Raw genomic sequence first — 19,065 nt, 5'->3', positions numbered from 1 at the left:
GCATGGAAAGCAGCTGTAACCAAGTACAAAATGAACACGAATTTGTGCAAGACTGGAAATCCTCTCCTCCCTTCCCTCACATACGTAGTCTTAAACCCTGTGGCTTCCCCTCCATTTCAGCACGCACTCGGCAGCTATTGATTTGTGGCTGCTTAGGAAGCGGGCACAACCATGCCTACATGCACATTTCCTGAGCAGAATGCTTGATAGCGCCGCACGGCCTCTGTTGCTGCACAAGGGAACTTTCATGTCTCCGCTGGCATTACAAGCCATTTACAACCTGAATCACCTAATATTATATAATGAAGCTGATGTGTATCAGGCTTGGCTTACAGCTTGAATGAGAAATTGGATGAATTATTTGATCCTCACAGAGCAAAAGCCACTCACAAGAGGGCCCTAGAGAGCAAAACACCTCCCTTAGAGAGACATGTGAATTTAATCTCCCCAACTAAGGTTTTACATATCCCCCCTAACCCAGGCTGCTCCTCTTCTGAGCCAGGAGGTCTGTGTCCAGGGACAAAAGGCTCAGTGGCTCAGTTAGCCCTCAGTGCCCACGCCTGGAGAAGGACAGTGGCAGATCGATGCTACCTGAGGGCAATGGCTTCACTGCACGAATAAATGCGCCCAACTATTTTGGTCAGTGTAGTCCCGAGGCAGGTCTGTCCCTGACTCATGCTGTACAGAAAGCAGGAGGCCGCGCCAGCAGCTCCACAGAGGTTGGTGCTCTTTTCCATCACTCTGTTCCTGTCCTCGCCCTCATCCTCCCAGAGAAATAAGGAACAATCCATTGGGTGTGGTGCATCAATACTCAACATGGTGCTACCCAAGCCAAGGAGGACTGCAGATGCAATTAGCAGACGCCACCTGAACCACACCAAATCTTCCCTCCCTCAAACCAAAATCTGAGGGAGCAACTCAGTCTTAAATACCCTCCAAGATCCCAATCCCCACACATATAGCACATTCAAACGCTCCCTCTAGTGGAAGCTTCCAAGCAATTTTATTCCTAGCCATAAATTCTGAAAGTTCCAATATAAAACAGGGCTTTCCTCCTCCCCTTCTCTGCAGACTAGCTGAAAAATTGAGCATCACTCACAACCCCTCAGAAGAAGACATAAAAATCAAGGACATTGAGCGCAGCCCCATTCCTCATTAAATACAAGATAAAGCACTTCCTTCTCCTGCTTATACTTCACCTGTTATACTGATACCCTCTGCATGGAAAATGACACATTACGCTTTGTCTAGCTACTGCTACTGTTAACACATCTGGATTTGCATATATCTTTGTCTTGCCATAATGCATTTATATCTAAGATAATAAAAACTAATATTAAAAACATTTTTCATAAAGCAGAAAGTGGCACTTAGAAAATCCATCAGGCTACAAGAAATATAGAACCTCTATTCAGCAGAAGGGCCTTGCTGAAGTTCTTTGCTACATTTGCATTACAGCAATTCCTGTTATTGAATTAAACGGGTTGCAATGAGATGGTAACAGAGCAATGCTAGCAAGAAAAATATGAACTTTAAAAATCCATAATTCCCTGACAAGTCATTGCTTATTGCATACAGCACTGCATGAGTGATGGATATCCCTGAACTAGTGGGAGCAAGCTTAAAGTAACAGTCCACGCTGCTCTGCAGAAGGGTTGACTGCTCCCTGAGTTCACTCCACAACATTAAAAAGCAGTAAGGGGAGAAGCCCAGGGCACCCACTCAGCATCTCCCTCAGCTTGCACACAGCTGAAAAGCGCGGCCAAGCTGGAAGCAGCTGCAAAATACACACTGGAAAAGTAGGGTCTCACCTGAAATCAACCTGGATATGAATGCTCCTGAACTGGCCAACAGACTCCAGACAAAAAGAGAATAGTCATAAAAAAACCCAAACAGCCCTTCTCTGGGGTTTTCTGACCACAGCCCTCCCAGAGCCTCACTAGCTGCAGGGTTACTACCTGCAACTGCAAATGAACAGGGTGTGGAAGTGTCTGAATCAGCTTTTGCCTCCTCATTAGTGTACGGGGCTCACAGGAAGGAGGTTAGAAAGCACCATGGCAATGTGACCTAGCTGGCTTTGGACAAGGTGAGAGCAGAATCACCAAAGGAAGAAGGCAAGAATACAGCACATCCTGTTATTCCACATGCTGGAAATGCAGGAAACAGCTAGCCGTCTCCTGTCTGCTTTTATTCTCCACAGACGCATGTGCACAGAGCCCATGCTCCTCTCCAAGAGAGCTTCCCTGTAGCTCCCATTCAAACCAGACCTTCCACTTCTTAGTACCTTACTGCTGCTTCCTTCCCCACTCCCTTCTAAAAAGCTACTTTCTCCCTGACTTAGGACCCAGACGTTCAAAGATTTGTGTTTAATTTCCCAGTCACTGCCTTACACGCAATCTTCTGCATAACCCTTGCCTCAGTCAAGCTACTTCTGCAAATTGGATCCAGTGGAGAAACTCACTCGACAGCAAGGGCAGCACAGCTCACAGCAGCTCCTTGCCCAGTGAGCACATATGGAGAGATGCTGGGACCTCAGTTCTGACAGCAAGGGGCACCCACCTCCTTTCTCTCTCTTACAAGAGCTCTACGCCCAGCAGTGCTGCAGCCAACTGTGGAACAGTGCAGGCCAAGCCTGGCAGCCTGCTCTGCGTGAGAACTGCATCTCACAAACTCCAGCAGTGCCAGCACAAAAGGTTCTCCATCACGGCCTGCGTGGCTGCTTAAACACAGAGGTCCCAAAATCCACCACTCCACGGTACAGAAGCAGGTTTTACTCAGTGCTGTCCTGCAGGCTCCACTGGACATCTCCTCAGAGACAGGGTGGGTGATATCGGCAAGTGTCTCCTTGGCTCTCATACCCACCAAGGACAGAGTCAGCACAGGTTGCTCCCTTCCACCCTACCACAAGCAAGTCAGAAACATTCCTACACCCAGCAGGTACCCTCACCTCTCCCCAGGCAACACGCTGAGGCAATGTCACTTACAGAGGTATCTCCCTAGGGAAAGATGGGCTTCAAGTGCAGGAAAAACAGCCTCCCAGCAGAGGGAGGATAAGGTGGTTGCCTTGGAGATCATCATCTCCACAGCAATACACGTTAACCCCTTGGCTGCAGAGTCTAGACAAGCAACAGTTGTCCCCCAGGCGGCAGCCTCCCTGAAAACTGATACTGCCTTTTCAACAGCACCTGTGCAGTCCTGCCAACAACATACACAAACACAGGCAGTCACTGATGCACAGGCTGATTTATTTATCAGGGTTGGAAACCTTACACTAGTTTGGAACTTGAAGATGGACTTAAGTCCCCTGAAGAGAGGCGTTACTAGAAGGTCTAAGGGCAGACCTTGCAGTAAATAACAGTGAAGCACACAAAGTCTTTTATGAACTGCCTCTGATGGCCATATATTTCTGCCCCTTCTCCCACTCTGCAAACCCAGAGTGGGAGATGCAGAGGGGGCTGGTGCACCCCATCTCAGCGCTAAGCACAGTTTAGGCACTTTAGGATCCTGAGAAATAAGATAACCAGGGTGCAAGAGAAAACCTGATGGTCTGACAGCATTGACCTAGACAAGTCGGGGTAAGGTAAGTTAACTCAGCAGAGCTACCTAGCTTCCAAGAGGACTGGTGGCCTTTCCTATACAAATCTGCTACCAGGAATAGGCAGAAACCTGTGTGAACAAACCCACCTTTTTGCAATCTTGACAAAAGACCGATGTGCTACCCAGCAGCCCGAGCAGTTCACCGCAGAGCAGACACTGCGAGAGGCCATTCCCCATCGTGTTCTTTCTCATGTTCTCCAGCCGCTCCACCAGGCGCCTGCGGGGGAAGAGGCAGAGCAGAGGTCACAGCACTCACCTTGGAAATCAAAGACCATGGTACTGAGGCATGCGGAAAACCTACAGACATGCTGGGACCATATGTATTTTCACTTCAGTCTCTGCACTCAGTGTTTCCTATCAGCTGGCTCTCGGTCTTCAGGGAATACAAACCCCTGTAAGTCCATCTACCAAGGTTCACCAGGCCCAGAATAATCAAAACTGCAAATACCACTGAGAGCCCTGACTCAGCTAGTGGGCGCAGGGCAGACAGCTCACAAGAAGGGATCGATATTGCACCCTTCAGGAGCTCAGCGTCACTGGGGCCACATAGCCTCAGCACAATGATTTCCTGACTGTAGAGCAGGAAAGGCCTTTAGTGCTCACATCAGGGCAAGTCAGACAGCACAGGGAAAGGGCAGAGGAGTTAAACCTGGCAAGCCCTGCTCCATTTTTACACATACCCACTGAAAGCAGCCCTACAGGCACATGACTTGCCCACATTAGAAGCAGGAAGGCCAGACTGAAGCCATCAGACCAGAATGAGCCCAGCTGCAGTACAGGAATGCCAGTAACTGCTCCCTGCTTCATTCAACAGCCTGCTTGGAAGACAGGAAGCACATATGTATGCACGATGTCCATAGCAGCAGGACGACGAAAGGGAAGGAAGGCGGGATAGGCAATTAGGATGCAGGATGTGGAGAGCATGCAGAGCAAGGCTGCTGTCATGAGATCACTGCTTGGCAATTCTCAGGCACCCATTTGTAGATGCAGATGATAACAGCCAGGCCATTTATCAGAAGGAGCGACCAGCCGCAGCCATGCGCCTGCGTGCAGCTCAGGGAGGAAACACAATCCTGCTATCCACACAACCCCATTCTCATTAGCACTAATGTCCCATCAACCAAGTCCCACACTGAGAGGAAGGTAAGGTCTATTTGAAAGAGGTACTGTCTATGGTGATGAGGTCAGACAGCACAGCCAGGCTGAGCCATCATTACTGGATTTATGATCCTTGACTTCAGCACAAGAGAACTCCCAGGAGTTAACAAAAGCATTTTAGAGACCGTTTCAGCATGGGAACAGCAAAGCTCTTGCTTTCTGCAACAACCACACAGGAACGATAGGCTGCTCAGAGCTGCTGGCTGCTTCTGGGGCTGCTGAGGTCTCCTATGTATCACACAAACATCCCTGTTAGTTCTCATTAGCACTCACTAACATGCACTGCACAGGAAAAGATCGAAGCACAGGGGCAAGAGGCTGGGATTGCTGGACATGGGCTGGGAGTCACGGGGGTTTCCTCTCTCACAAACACAAGACACCGCTGGGAAATGCTGCAGGACTGCTGAACTCCCCAGCTTTAAAGGCATTCAGTGTAGTACGACCACAGACGGCTGAGGCCAGACCTCCAGCAGGACTGAAAGCAAATGGAAATCTGAAGCAGCAAAAGGGTGCCCGTAAATTAAGTAATTCAAGCCAGCAAACCCCTTCCAGAGGGCTCAGCCAACTAGAACATAAACTCATTCACTGCTCCAGGCAAAATCCCAGGGGGCTGCTGCAGACAAGGGAAAACTTAACTGGGCTGCCAGCAGCAGTTTCTGAGCCTGCTGCCCACTAGCAGTGGGTGCAGCTGCACAACTCGGCATCTTCCCCAGCCTCTTCCAGAGCCACCAGGGCAGCTGCCTTAGCGCAGGCTGCATTTCCCAGGGACTGTGTCACTGGCTGCAACCACAGCAAGCCCCAAGGCTCAAAGAAGGCACGAGAAAGGCTTGAGACATGGAGAAAAGGAAAACATTGCATCCTTCCCAATATTCATCACCTCCAGACAAGCAACATGGGAGGGGAAAATAACTGACCTAAGAGATGCTCTGACTGATGGAGGCTGAGCTCAGGCAGCTGGGAGAGCCACTCCTCTGTCTGCGCTGACCTTTCCTTCTGAGGGAAGGGGACAAATGAACGTGACTGTACCCGATGCGCTGCTGCTCGATGATGTCCAATTTCTCCGCCTTGCGGATGACTTCCAGAATGACCTCAAGTTCCTGTGGGCTCAGAGCCTGCATCTTCCTCTGCTTCTCAGTCTGGAACGTGTGCACTGACCAGCCCGTCTGGAGCCTGTGGGAGGGGGTGGAGGGCAGAATTAAGCTGTGAAAGGAAAACACAAAACCTCTGCCCTGCCCCGCAGGCCAAACCTGCCAGGCACACAGAGCCTGCGTCAGCCTTCCATCAGAGAAGTCCGTTACCTGGCTAACACCCAAAGCAGGAGTCTCTTCTCTCTGACCAGATCACCATGTCACTCCTCCAGCAGCACCGAGTGCTGCGTTGTCTCTCCCTGCCCTCTCATTTCCTTTCTGCTCCAATTTGTATTTTACCACTCCACGTCCTATCCCTGTTTGGCTCTGCCCATAAAGAAAACAAGTGCACCGAGGCCTGGTTATCCTGGGGGTACCCTTGCAGAAATGGGTGCAGATGCCAGGGACCACAAATGCCAATAGCAGACTCCCGAACAAACGGATTACCTGCATGCTCCTCCCTCCAGAAGACATGTTTCTAAGGTCCCCAGCTCAAACACATAAATCACCAGGCACATTTGAAAATGAAAATTTGGCAACTTCCTCCCTTGGTCTAACCCAGGCTCACATGAGAACTTTAGCAAGCCACTTGCCTCCATGCCTCACATACAGCAGATGATATTTCTCCTTAGCTCACTTGGGGACAGGCAGAAGCTTTCACAGCTCAATTAATTACCATTCAGTAGGGGTTTAGAGGTCATTGGATAAAGTCACAGCTGCTAGGAGAATGCAGGGCACTATCAGACACAGCTGTCTTAATGATGCCTTCAGGGGAAGGTTGGAGAAGTGGCAGTGGTGTGCACTTTTCACACTCAGGCAGTCCCCTCAGACACAGGGTGACCTCCTATTTTCTAACGCTCTGCAGCAGGCTGACCCCAGAGGTTCAGAGAAGAGCAGAGGTGGCAGTGGCAGGGTACCAGCCACCAGCGAAGGAAAGCATCCAAGAAACAAATGCAATTCTAGTGCTTGACTCATCTCCATCCATTTTGTCTTTAGGTTATGCTGTAATTTAACTTCAGGGGGAAATGAGATCAAATGACAAGTTCTTAGAACAAAAAGAGTGCTGGCAGCTGGGGGATACTATCAATTATATTTAGGGTGCTGCAGAGATATGAGCTTGCCTCCAAGCCCTTCCCTCCAACAGGAAACCATTCAGGCCAGAGCTGAGGCTGGAAGGAGAGGAAGAGGGTGATGAGGACTCACTTGGCGCGCAGTGCCAGCTGCCGGTCGTTGGGGCACACCCACTGGCCTGTCCCACTGCCAAAAATTGTGTCAGCCATGGCACCAGGCTGGGGAGGATCGGCAGGGATCCCACCTGTAAGAAGCAAACACCAGCGTTAAGCACAGCTGCAACCCCACCCTCAAGAAAGCACAGGGCAGCACTTGGCACAGCCTTATTAATCATCCCAAAGGGCCACTCTTCTGGCAAGCAAAACAAAGGTGATCCACTGGCGTCGCACACAATGGAAGTAGACAGACTCTCACCCACAGACAGCGATAAAAAACATACCATCATCCTCATAAAATATAAGCCAATAAATACCTTCAAACACCTTGAAGACAAGGCTGGAAGTTTAGATTTTATGGTACTCTGAGAAAAGCCAGAGACTCTTTGTCAGTTCTGATTTTTCATTTCAAACCAGAGAAAAGCGTTGTCTGTAAGAACAATCTCTGACCCCTCACCTCCAGAACCCCAACACTGCAGTACTGACAGATAAAGCCACTACAAAGGACACAAAGAAGCTACAGTTGCTTTTTTTTTACCTCTTAATGGGGTAACAAACAAAAACCCACGCGACAATCAGCATGAATAGTGGCAAGTCATTTCGTTCATTAAAACTGCCTCCATAATAGCCTGATATTTATAACCACAGCCTACAATAGAAGCTTGTTTGCATTCTCTGATGTTTAAGACAGCACCTCTTGCAGCAGATCTCCTACCGCAGCTCCTGTAACCAGCATGGTCACACCGGTGATTCCTTGTGTTCAATGACAATTTCACCGTGAACTGATCAGTAAAGGTAGCAAGAGCCAACTTCCATGAACTCATGGGAGAAACACATTCCCAGAAGAGACTTTGCAGCTAGGCAGTTCTGAGTCCTACCAGCAGCTCAGATGAATGGAAAGCACCAAGAGACAGACACAGCCAAAAAATTTCAGTGGCGGCAAAACTAGTCTTGATTTATCGAGCTTTTCTCCAGATGGATTTGCTCTCCAGCAGAGCAAGTATCTCATGAGCCCTAATGCATAAGTTTCCAGGTATTAATAGTTACCTTTCCCAGAACAGACACTTGCCAGCTTTGAAACTAGCATACCTGCTGGGCAGAGATAACGTGTTTAATGCTGGTTGGCAAACACAAATCAGATACAATAGCAGGCAAGGTATATCACCTGCCAACTATGCAGTAGTTCCCAAGAAAACACGTTCCAGTCTCAATCCACAGCACACTTACCCCACCAGTGCCCGTGGTTCAGCGTGCTGCACCTACGCTTGCTATCTGCTGCTGACACCCAGAGCTCTCTGCTTCTGTGCCAAGCACACAGGCATCACAGGCTGCATGGCCTTGGCCCTCTTACACAGGCAGGCACGCAGTTTGTGCAAATCCATCTCTCTTTCCCCAGGCTGCACTCACATGTGCCACAGACGTCGCACCCACCCCCCGGCATGGAAACACAAACCCGTGTTATGGAACTGACAGCTATCTCCTGCCAAACCCCACCTCAGCCTTGAGAGACAGAACGGTTACAAGCAATGAACTGCTTCCCCTCCTCTGATCATCCAGTTTCTGGAGAGAGTCTAAAAACTCAGTGCTTACAACAGGCAGGAGAGAAGAGGAGGAATTCCACAAAAAGCACAGATTTCTTTCAATGCAGGGGGATAGATGTATAAGAAGGGTGGAGGCTCTAATAATTCAGCATAATGCTCAGCAGCACAGTCTGTACAGCAAAGCACAGCAGGGAGGAGATGGGAGACTGCAAGAAAGGTTCAGCAGAGAAAGAGGGTTTAGACAGGCAGGACAGACAGAAGTGTCACATTCAATTTTTTAAACATCTACTACATTAGTTAACGTGATCACTTTTGAGAGGAATCATCTCTAGAAGAAATCCATGAGCCCTGACATCTTCCATTTGCCTACCACTTTCCCCACTCTGCTCAGCGCTACACAAGCTGTGGGTTTGCATTTCCATTTGTCCCAGAACACCTCCTGCTCTTTTCATCTTCACGATCTCAAGAGAGGAGAGAACGCAGTCCCCACACATGTCCCACAGCAGCTCACACACAGGGGAGCAATTAAGCATTAACAGCAAAAGAATACATAGGCTCCCACCCCCGGGGCCAGGGTTAGAAACAGAGAGAAGCTACAATTTCACACAGAATGGCTGACCTAGGATTTTCCAGAGATTTTTCCAAGCCTGTGATGTGTTGCTACAGGATACACACATGTAGCCCCCCTGCTCCCAGCAGCTGCATATATTAAATTACTCTTCAGATATACCACATATTCTTCCCTCCCACTCACACACACCTGAAGAATAGCACAACCCACGCGCTCAGTGTCCGCTGGCGAGGCTGAACGCACACAACCACACCGATGTGACCAGCACTTGGCAGCTCTAAGACGTTTAGCATAAAAGCTAGAACTGGAGATGAGCCCCATACCACGGCCAGGGCAGAGGAGTTTGCTTTGCCAGCAGCTGTGCTTTCAGGGCAGAAAGCAGCACTGAATACATCTGCCCCTCCTCTGCAGAGCTTTATCGGCTCTAACAGAGCTGAAGGCAAGTCAGAATAGAGCACATCAACTAAGCATTTTTCTCAGGAGAGACCTAAACACATTCTCCAGCCTCATACCACAGTGCGCTTTTCTCAGCATGACTGAACAAAAACAAGCAATGTCATGCTCTTTTGCCTCTTGTTACTCAGCATACGCTTTCTGTTCTCCACCATTCCCCGAGCAGCATCTGCAAAGAGAGAAGGAAAACAAAACACAGCCTAGACATCCATTATATCCCAAAACAGTCTTCAGACAGATTATTCCCTAAAATATTTACAGGAGTATTTTCTTTCCACAGCACTGGGTATCTGCTGCTCCTTCTGATGTAAACTGGCATTGCAGGTGGCTTTGCACCTTTGCCTCTGAAAAAAGCCTGGTGTGGTTTGACACAACTACCTCGGAGAAGGAAACAAGAACATGGGACTGCAGGCCACAGTCTGCTGAGGCAGAAACAGGAGCGCTAGCAGGACTGGAGGGAAAGGAATATCTTGCATGGCCACAGGAACGGTGCCAGAGAAATGGTACCAGTATCTGGAAGGCGTGAAGCATCCTCCCTCTTATCTCTGTACAGGACAAGAAGTACGGTGGAATCAGCCTAATCAGAAACACTAAGATAGCAAAACCACACCAGCCAGGGGAGTCATTTCTACGGGCTGTGGTGAAACACCCCTCTCTTGTAGTGAGCCTCTGCTGTGTCCTGTCTCAAAAATACTCCAGTTAGCACCTACCTCACCGAGCCAACCCCTCCCTGTCCTCCACTCCTCTCAACAAGCTAACAAAGGGCAGAAGCAGCCAGTCTCTAGCAGTGAGAGAGCAAGAGAAATTCACAGTTCTTGGCCCTGCTGCAAGTACACTGCATACAGAATAAAGAGGAAGAACAAGTACTTAGTGTTACAGAAAGAAAACTTCCCACTCCAAGATTCTGCTTTTTACTTGAATTAAGAATTAAAAGGGAGCTCTTATCAATACTCTATGCCCTGCTTAAAAAACCCTCCACCTGTTTGTTCCTTTCCTGTGATGGAAGAAGTCATGTGAAACAAAACCTCATTAAATCTGAGTCCACCTGGCTGCCCTTGGCACAGAAGCTAAGGCGAGCTCTGCAAGGAAGGAGCGCTGCCCCGCAGCGAGCCAACCCTTTGCATGGGGCCAGGAGCATTTTGGAGGATGCATAACTGAGCACATCTCTGCCTGCAGCTCTGCTGTAGCACTGCTTCTGCTGTCTCTACAATGAGACTTGGACTCTGCAGCCAGACAGCAAGGCACCTGAGAACATGACTTCAGTCTGCGAGGCAGAAGTCTTCCGGTGGGGTCTGAAAGAAGGGAGCAGCAGCAGGGTCATGCTGCTGACTTGGTCCCACATCCCTGCAGAGCAAACGCAAGACAGCAAAGCAAGCGGGATCTTTCCCACTGGACAGTTCCCACTTGGCCTGGAGGATGAAGATGGGCTGCATCACATGCAGCAACACATGCCCCAGGCACAGGCTTGGTAGAGGTGAACACACCTCCATGCCAAGCCACACAGCTGCAGATCCTGTGGCAGGCACACCTTCCTGAAGCAGCAGCAGAAAAGCAACAGGAGGCATTTCTAGGTGTACTCCTGATCCGTGTTCCAACAATCCGCACATTCGGTACCAACTACAACTGGTGGCCGGGATGGCAGAAGGTTGCCATGTCGGCACATCCCAGAGCTATCCCTGGCTGATGACAGTACACAGCCACAGCCGTTTGACATGATGCTCTTCAAAGAATGTCAGGCTTTTCTGTGAAAGAAGGTCAGTTTTCTCAGCAGAATAACAACATGAACATCACATATCTGTACCTTAATAACAGAGCACAATCATGGCAGGTCATACCAAAGATCCATGAACACGGTACCTGCTATCTGACCAGCCTCAAGAGCAGATGCTTAAAGAAGAGTATAAGAACAGAGAACAACACAGCAATACTTTTCCAGAACACCTTCCCAGCCTCCAGAGATTCCTGAATCATGCACTCCCTGAGCCGGGCTGTAGCTCTGTATGTAACACCCTTAACATTTTTCTGTCTGAAATTCATCAGCTTGCTTTTTCAGCTCATGTACACTTTTAGCATCATCTCACGACACCAAGTCCCTTCCCCACTCCTCCACCTCAAAGACATTTTGACTTTACCTTGACTACATCAAAGTTAAAACTGAAGGGTCTTGTTGACATTGAGGTAGTCACTGCAGTAGAAAACACCTCCTCATGGCAGCGAAAGCACAGCCTGCACGAGCCCTCCTGCAGCTGGGCTGATTACAGGTGCCCATGAAGCATGAATTCCTCGGAGCCCTGCAAATACAAAAACGTCCTATACAGGCCTGTAAGGAGCTCTCCAGTCAGCTTTCATTTGCCTGGTTATTTCAGCTAAGCAGCTCGTGTCTATATTAATTTGTTTTTATAGGAAATTAATTAGGCAATTTTTTTTTAAATACTTCATTTAAAAAATAAAAATTAAACAGTTGGCCAGAGATGAGCTCCCAATTCCCAAGCCGAGCTGTGCCGGTGTAATTAACTCGCCTGCTTCGAGGGCGTCACCTCCCCCAGGACTCCCAGCTTGCACCAGGTACCGTGCTGGCCTGTTTTTCCTTTCAGCTGCTGCTCCCTCAAAAAGGCAATGTAATTACTCTCTGCTCAGCACACCAGACCCCATTATCCCCAGGAAACCTTAGCAACTAAGTGAATGTTTGCTCTTGTTGCTATGACAGAGGATAAATGACTAGCGGAGATAGATAAGGTTAACCCAGCCTCTCCCTCCCTCCCACCCACCACCGGCCAGTCCCTTTTCCTCCCAGACACTAGTCGCACAGCAGGGAGACAAGTGCAAGCAGGCAGGGAAGGGCCATTTAATCCCGACACAAGTCCTCCTCTCATGTTTTAAAGATTCTACTGCCACAGTTGTATTTCAAAGCACACGACTGTTCTAAAGTGACAGAATAACCCTTGGGGCTGTGGAAGCGTGGCAGAAGACACACACTTGACTTTGAAGATACAGCCAAGTCTCAAAGCACAAGAAGGGGAATAACTGCATGTACGAGTGCTGGCCTGAATCAAGACTTTATAAAAGTTTTCCTCACACACAAACAACTTTGAACTGCCCTTTCACACCTACATCCAACAGTTTCTCAGCCCCTCCAGTGGTGAAGGAGCCTGCTGTACGCATCAACATTTTATAGGGCTAAGCAGGCAGGAAACATAAGCACAGCAGAGCCAAGCGATCCTCACCACCTTCCTGCTCTTTGCTCTCAGGAAGGGAGAGAGCTGGGCTGGCACACAGGGGCATGGCTCAGAAATGGCCTTTTGCAATTTCTTACTGCGACAAATCCCCACAACAGTGCAAACCCTTAGCAGCAGATGGAGAGCCAAGCGGCACAAGGAATCCAATATGATCAGACTTGACTTGCATCGCTGCCGCTTGGGCCAACAGAGACAAGGAAAACACAGTATCCAAATAAACACCATAAAGCCTTGGCAAGCTTTGGGACAACAACTTAAGAACCCAATCAGACAGGCTTTCTCCAGTCTGTGTAACCATGAAAGCTCAATCTAAGCAGTACCAGCCCCAGCAAAATAGAGAAGGCCTCAGAGCCATGTATTTGGATCTGGTTGCCCCAGCTCAAAGTAAACACAACCCAGACACAGCACAACAAAAAGTGAGAGGTGTCATTATCACATAAGGGCAAGTTGGAAAAGAAGCACGTGAGGATAAGTTTTGGGGGTAAAACAAAGAAGGTTTCCATGCACGAGAGTTGCTTCCCAATCCTAGCAGCACTGGCAAGAAGCCTAACTGCTTTTAAGATGAATCTTATTAAAGAGCTTATAAAATACAATGCCCTGGAGGTCTCTGCCAGCCCCACAAGTGGGAAGATAAAATCAGCTCTACAGGAAAACTGACATACGGTACCAACACTCCTGTATTAATGAGAGGCAGTTATTAGTGTGGCTACTTGATATATGGTAAGCTATAAAGAACCAGTTTTTGCCCAAGCAAAGCAGTCTTCCAGCTCCCCAGCACCCTACGATGCTGGGGAGGAAAGCCAACACTGTTCCACCTGCCAAGGTGTATCTTTGTTTATCAGACTTTGGCCCCATTTCCTTCTGATCCCCAGCCAGGCAGGTGCGTTGTGCAAAGTGAATAATTCATGAAGACAGCAGGCTCTTTCTGACTCACATTTTGGGGCAGGTTGATCTGGCATAGGCCTAGAAGAAGCAAATTAGCATCTAAATGGCCAATTAGAGAGACTCATTTTGCTATTCTGATACGCTAAAAAGCTCAGGAGGCCTTCTGCGGCTGGAGGTTGGCAGGGTGGAATCGGCACCTCCCAGCTTCCAGAGAAGCATCAAGTTTCTTAGAAAGAATTGGACACAGCAGGGGAGAACTGAGCACAGGCCAGTGTTTGTCAAGGAATCCCTTGTAGGAGAACCGTATGCCAGCCTATTTCGTGGATAACCTCAAGTGAACCAGGAAAAGCATGGTTCACGGCTAGTGGAGAAACTCTGCTAAGCAGCCTAACCCCAGGCCTTGCCAAAAAATCACTATCCAGCATGGCTCCGAGCCACATATCTGCCATCGCATCTGGAGGATGTACCCTTTCTCAGCATCCTTAAGCTATAGCATTGGTTTTAGGCATTCTAGGAAGCCTTTGAATAACACACAAGCACAGCCAGCAGTAACTCCAAGCCCTTTAGCACTCTGAACGTTGTTGGTGTGTGCAAAAAGAAAGCCGTGGGACCTGTCCCTGGGGAATACTTGACCCAAGCTGCAGCAAACTAAAAACACTGGGGATGGGCACAGCCTGTCATTATTACTTGCATATACGACAGCATCCATCACCCCGTGTCAGAGTGCCTGAAAGAACCACGATGATATAATCTCCGTAAGATGCACATGGCAGCTCCAACCATACAACATGCACAAGACCAACAGCTCTCAAAAGCATACTGGGGCTGATAATTTTTTTGATAGAGCACATCACTTTCAACCTCCCACTTCTCACTTGTTTCCCCCCACACCTCTGCCACCTACACTCAGTGACCTTCAGGAGGCTGAATTCCACCTAAATTCAGCCTTGTGCAGTTCACCTTGCTGTATTTGTGGCCTGCGTTCAGCAGCATTTTAGATAAGACTCTCACACCGGTGGAGCTCCGGGTCTGGGTGCCTCAGCCCCTGCTTCAAAAGCTGTTCCCCTGTCCCAGCTGACCAGGGGACGGGGCCGTACGCCACGGGCCCAGGACACAACGATTTCCCTGCAGGCGTTAAGGCAGCCAGCACGTACCGACACCTGAAACTGTGCTTGAAACTCCGCACGAAGCGACCGTGCTCCCTGCCAGCAGAGAGCTGCAGGCTAACCCACCGCCCGCTCCCCCCGGCGCGGCGTCCCCCCCGCGCACCCACCTGCCCTCCGGCCCGGCCCCGCTCTCGCACCCGGCAAAACTCTCGGCCGGCTCCGCCACGGGCCACGCTGGGACGCGGCGCTGAGCCGCCCCCCTCACCCCGGGACAACGCGGAAACGGAGCGCACCTACGCCGCCACCGCCGCCTCCTCCAGCCCCGTCGGCGCCCCACTCCGCGCCGCTCCGCGCTCTCCGACCCACCGGCGCCCCCCGCGGGGCCGGGCACCCCCTGGCGGCGCAGCGCCGCACCCGCCCCGCTGTCGCCGGCCGCCGCCAAGGCCCGGCCCGGAGCACCGGGTGCCGGAGCGGGGCCTCCCGGCAGCACTGGGACCGGTCGGCCGCGCCCCGGAGCCCCAGGACAGAATAAAAACCCACTGGAAAAAAAAAAAAAAACAAAACAACCCCAAAACTACAAACAAGGAAAACCGGTAGCAAAAAAAAAAACCAACCCACAAACAAACAAACCAAAATTTAAAACAAAAAAAAAAAAAGACCCCAGACCAAATCACAAAACCATCCGAACAACCCCCCCAAAACAAACCAACCAACCAACAACAAAAAATAAAACCAAACCAAAACACAAACCCACCCAAACAAACCTCTAAAAACAAAACAAACAAAAAAAACCCCAAACCCCAAACGAAACAAACCTCTAAAAAACAAAACAAACAAAAAGCCAACAAAAATCCCAAACACCAAACAAAACAAACCCAAACAAACCAAACTCCCCCCCCCAAAAAAAAAAAAAACAAACCCAAAACAGCAAAAAAACCCAAAACAGCAAAAAAACCCAAACTCAAAACTCCGAAGCAAAAAAAACCAACCCCAAGAAACAATCAAAGAACAACAACAATCTCAGCAAAAACCAACCCCACCACAGAAATTAATTTTGCAGGGAAAAAACAAAGTTGAGAACAAGAGCACCCCATAGCAAAGCAAGGCGACCTGCTGGGCCTGGGACAACTGTGAGGAAAAGTTTTAAAAATTAAGGGCCCAAATGTGCAGAGTGATCCCAAAAACAGACACCGGCTACAGAAGGTTGCCTGGGATCAGCAGAAAAATTTGGTCTCGCTTTTTTTACAGTCATACTGTTCTTTGCTGGGACTGCTGTGGACAGTCCTGTAAATGGCCTCCCCACGTTGTTAGAAGCTCAGTCTGCAGGAAAGGTTCCAAAGCAGGTACAGCCTGGACCCAACGTGGACCCAATGTGTCATGCTTCGCATTTTGGAGCGCTGTATAAATGCTAATTACTGTCCCACGCAACCCAGAGAGGGTGGAGAGGGGGAGCAAAGCGCTGGGTTAAGTGACAGCCTGGGATCATGCTGTGAGTCAACAGAAAAAGCACAGGGAAACAATTACTGCTTTGCACTAAGAAATTAGGGCTCATTACTGTCTAAACGTCCAGTGGATGCAGTGAGTAAATCTGCCATGTGGCAGGAAGGGAGGGAGAGGAAGAGAGAAGGAAAAGCGCAAGGAAGAGAAAATAAACCTGTGCTTTTCCTGCCTGTTCAGGGCCTGCTCTTGAGAAACCCAGTGGCCCTGCCTCATCATTTCCGTATATCCACAAGACCTCACAGGATAAGCTCAGGGACCCTGAGCCGCCTTTTACCTAAATCAAGTTAAGTCTGAGTATATATTTTGCTTTTTGTTTTAGGCAAGTGTTGAAAAATACATCAGAGGAAACAGTGTTTGCATTAATACAGAGCCTGTATTTCTGTGGAAGAAGGCACTTGAAGATGACATTTCACACCAGGGCAGTCCTCCACACAGTCAATAATATAAATAAATTAAACACACGGTTCAGCCAACTTCAGGAAAAAAGACAAATTACCTTATTTAACCAGCTGTGCTGGCAGGAGCAATAGGCACGGGAAATGCCACACATCTCAAAGCCTGTATCCATTCTGCTCTTGAATTTGCTCATCGGGTTCCCCACAGAACCACAGACTCTTCGGAATCCGACTGCAAGGCAGGGCCTTGGTAGCTGGAAGTCACAGAGAATAAATATGACATAACATTAAAAATTTAAAAAGGCTAAATATGAGTTTTATCTTGATAGCATGAAGTCAATTTTTAATACACTCGTTTCTCAGAAAAGCAGGCACTTCCAATTCCACCCAAAGAACCCTTCAAAATCTCTCTTTTATCGATGATGGGTTCCACTGAATTATTCACCAGATCACAACTGCCAGAGATTTTAAATATACACATGACAAGGACTGTAACGGATAGCAACCTTCTCCTGCAGGCCCATCAGCAATGCTGACAGTTGCACCGCAGATGCCCCGAGCTGATCCAGTCTCCTTTCAGCACAGCACATAATTGCACGCCGGGGAGCAGCCTTTCTTTGTCACCCTCGGACAGGCACATTTCTCAAGAAATGGAAAATAAAGACCATCATTTTTGGAGAGATGTTAACCTCGCGGGCATGAAGGTGTCCTCCAGAAGAACTACAGATGCTTAAAAGCAGCCCTATTGTGCGGCAAAACAATCCTAATTGTAACAATCCCGGAGTGCTACAGGAAATGATTCCCAGTTTGGACACTGGACCGGTAAGGAGGGGTCTAGGCTCCAGTTCTCAGCCACGTCCTGCCAGGCAATCAGAGCTGACGCATTGCACTGCTGGTCGCCTTTCTACAGTTTGGCTGTTGTTTCTGGTTAGACCCCAGGTTCCTGCAGGTAAGGATTCTCATCATCTGTTCAGCATTTGACACAGTAATTAGAGATGGACAATTAGTGTTCTAATATACAAATAATAATAAGAGTATTAATTATGAGCAATTTTAATCACATAGAATAACCAAAAGTCAAACCGGCTGGCTGCTTATCTCTGAAAGACTGTTTCCTAGGGACACAGGCTGACAACTGGCAAGGAGCTGCCACAGCCAGAGATGTTTGGCATCCCCTTCCCATCACCATGATCGCTCCAGCTCAGTCTGATGACTTCACAATTCACAGCAAGAAGGCCAGGATTTTTCTCCAAGCTATTACTCTGATTGCAATCCACCACTATTTGCTCCTCAGTGATTCAATTTGTATTCGTCCCTGTAATTATTATTCCTCAGTGAAAAGGTCAATGATTCAGTCCCTAATCCGAACAAAAAAAAAAATCTTGCCTATAGAGGACACCTAATCAAGAATATAAAAGACAAGGAAACATTTAAAGAATACTGATGCTTCGTAGCAAATTAAGCTGCTTTTCTACCTGTTTAAAAGACAAACTCCCCTTTCTGATCCCCTGTTGTTTTTGCTTGCACGAACAGATCTCAGATCTAATTCTGTTTTCCTTGCTCAAGCTAAGCCCACAGCATCAACTATAACATTTCACAAGACTTCCTTAGTAGCCCTCAGTAGGTCTACACACGGTTTTCAGTGTATCTATGGAACAGGAAAACAATGCATATTTTAGAGTAAACTGGTTCCACAGGGAAATCCAGAGAAATTTCTCAGTGTAGTTACATTTGAAGTCAAAAGTGCACCAAGAACCTCCCAGCAAATAAAAGCCATTTGAGTTAAAACCCAGTAGCCATGGGTTATGTATTTGAGGTCTGGGCATTTTTTTGATGTCCTAAAATACACATATACATATACACTACAACTGTGAAGATCCTCTTTCTGATATGAGAGTCAGAAAGTCTGGGCTGGGCTTTGAATTTAAGCTTTGCAAGGTTCCTTCCTTGTGTCACCTTGTGTCCTTATATAATTGTTTACGAAATTATTAATTTTGCCAATCAGGATATAAAGCACATTCACAAATCTCCTCTCAGATGCAGCTGCCTGTTGCATTACCCAGATTTTATACTGAATTGGGGGTCATCATAACACCCGTCTCACCAAAGGAAACAAGTACAATGGTACCTTTACTTCATTTTACACTCAAAATTATAGAGACAGTAAGAATATTCAAGAAAATTGAAAGAAAGCTAACAACTCCTACACATATATATTAGATCCACTGCTTGAATGCAATTACCCTTCCTGACAAGGGTTTACAAATTAG

General features: G+C 48.3%; 1 protein-coding gene across 2 annotated transcripts in view; it reads right to left on the bottom strand.

The window, feature by feature from the left end:
• Positions 1-15,258, bottom strand: part of RPH3AL (rabphilin 3A like (without C2 domains)) — a 41,557-nt gene extending 26,299 nt beyond the window's left edge. Inside the window, exons 1-4 of one of the 2 annotated variants that reach the window (XM_074160475.1) lie at positions 15,194-15,258; positions 7,086-7,197; positions 5,782-5,925; positions 3,685-3,814 (exon numbers count right to left, since the gene is read on the bottom strand). In XM_074160475.1, coding sequence (XP_074016576.1) covers positions 3,685-3,814; positions 5,782-5,925; positions 7,086-7,162 — 351 coding nt within the window. In that variant the 5' untranslated portion in view covers positions 7,163-7,197; positions 15,194-15,258. Of the gene's footprint in view, positions 1-3,684; positions 3,815-5,781; positions 5,926-7,085; positions 7,198-15,067 lie in introns of both variants that reach the window. The other variant, XM_074160474.1, reaches the window with a different exon arrangement.
• Between the last annotated feature and the right edge of the window lie 3,807 nt (positions 15,259-19,065).

Source organism: Numenius arquata, chromosome 18 (genome assembly GCF_964106895.1).
Source record: "Numenius arquata chromosome 18, bNumArq3.hap1.1, whole genome shotgun sequence".
NCBI lineage: Eukaryota > Metazoa > Chordata > Aves > Charadriiformes > Scolopacidae > Numenius > Numenius arquata.
The sequence above is the reverse complement of the archived record's forward strand: the minus strand, read 5'-3'. Positions and strand labels throughout refer to the sequence as shown.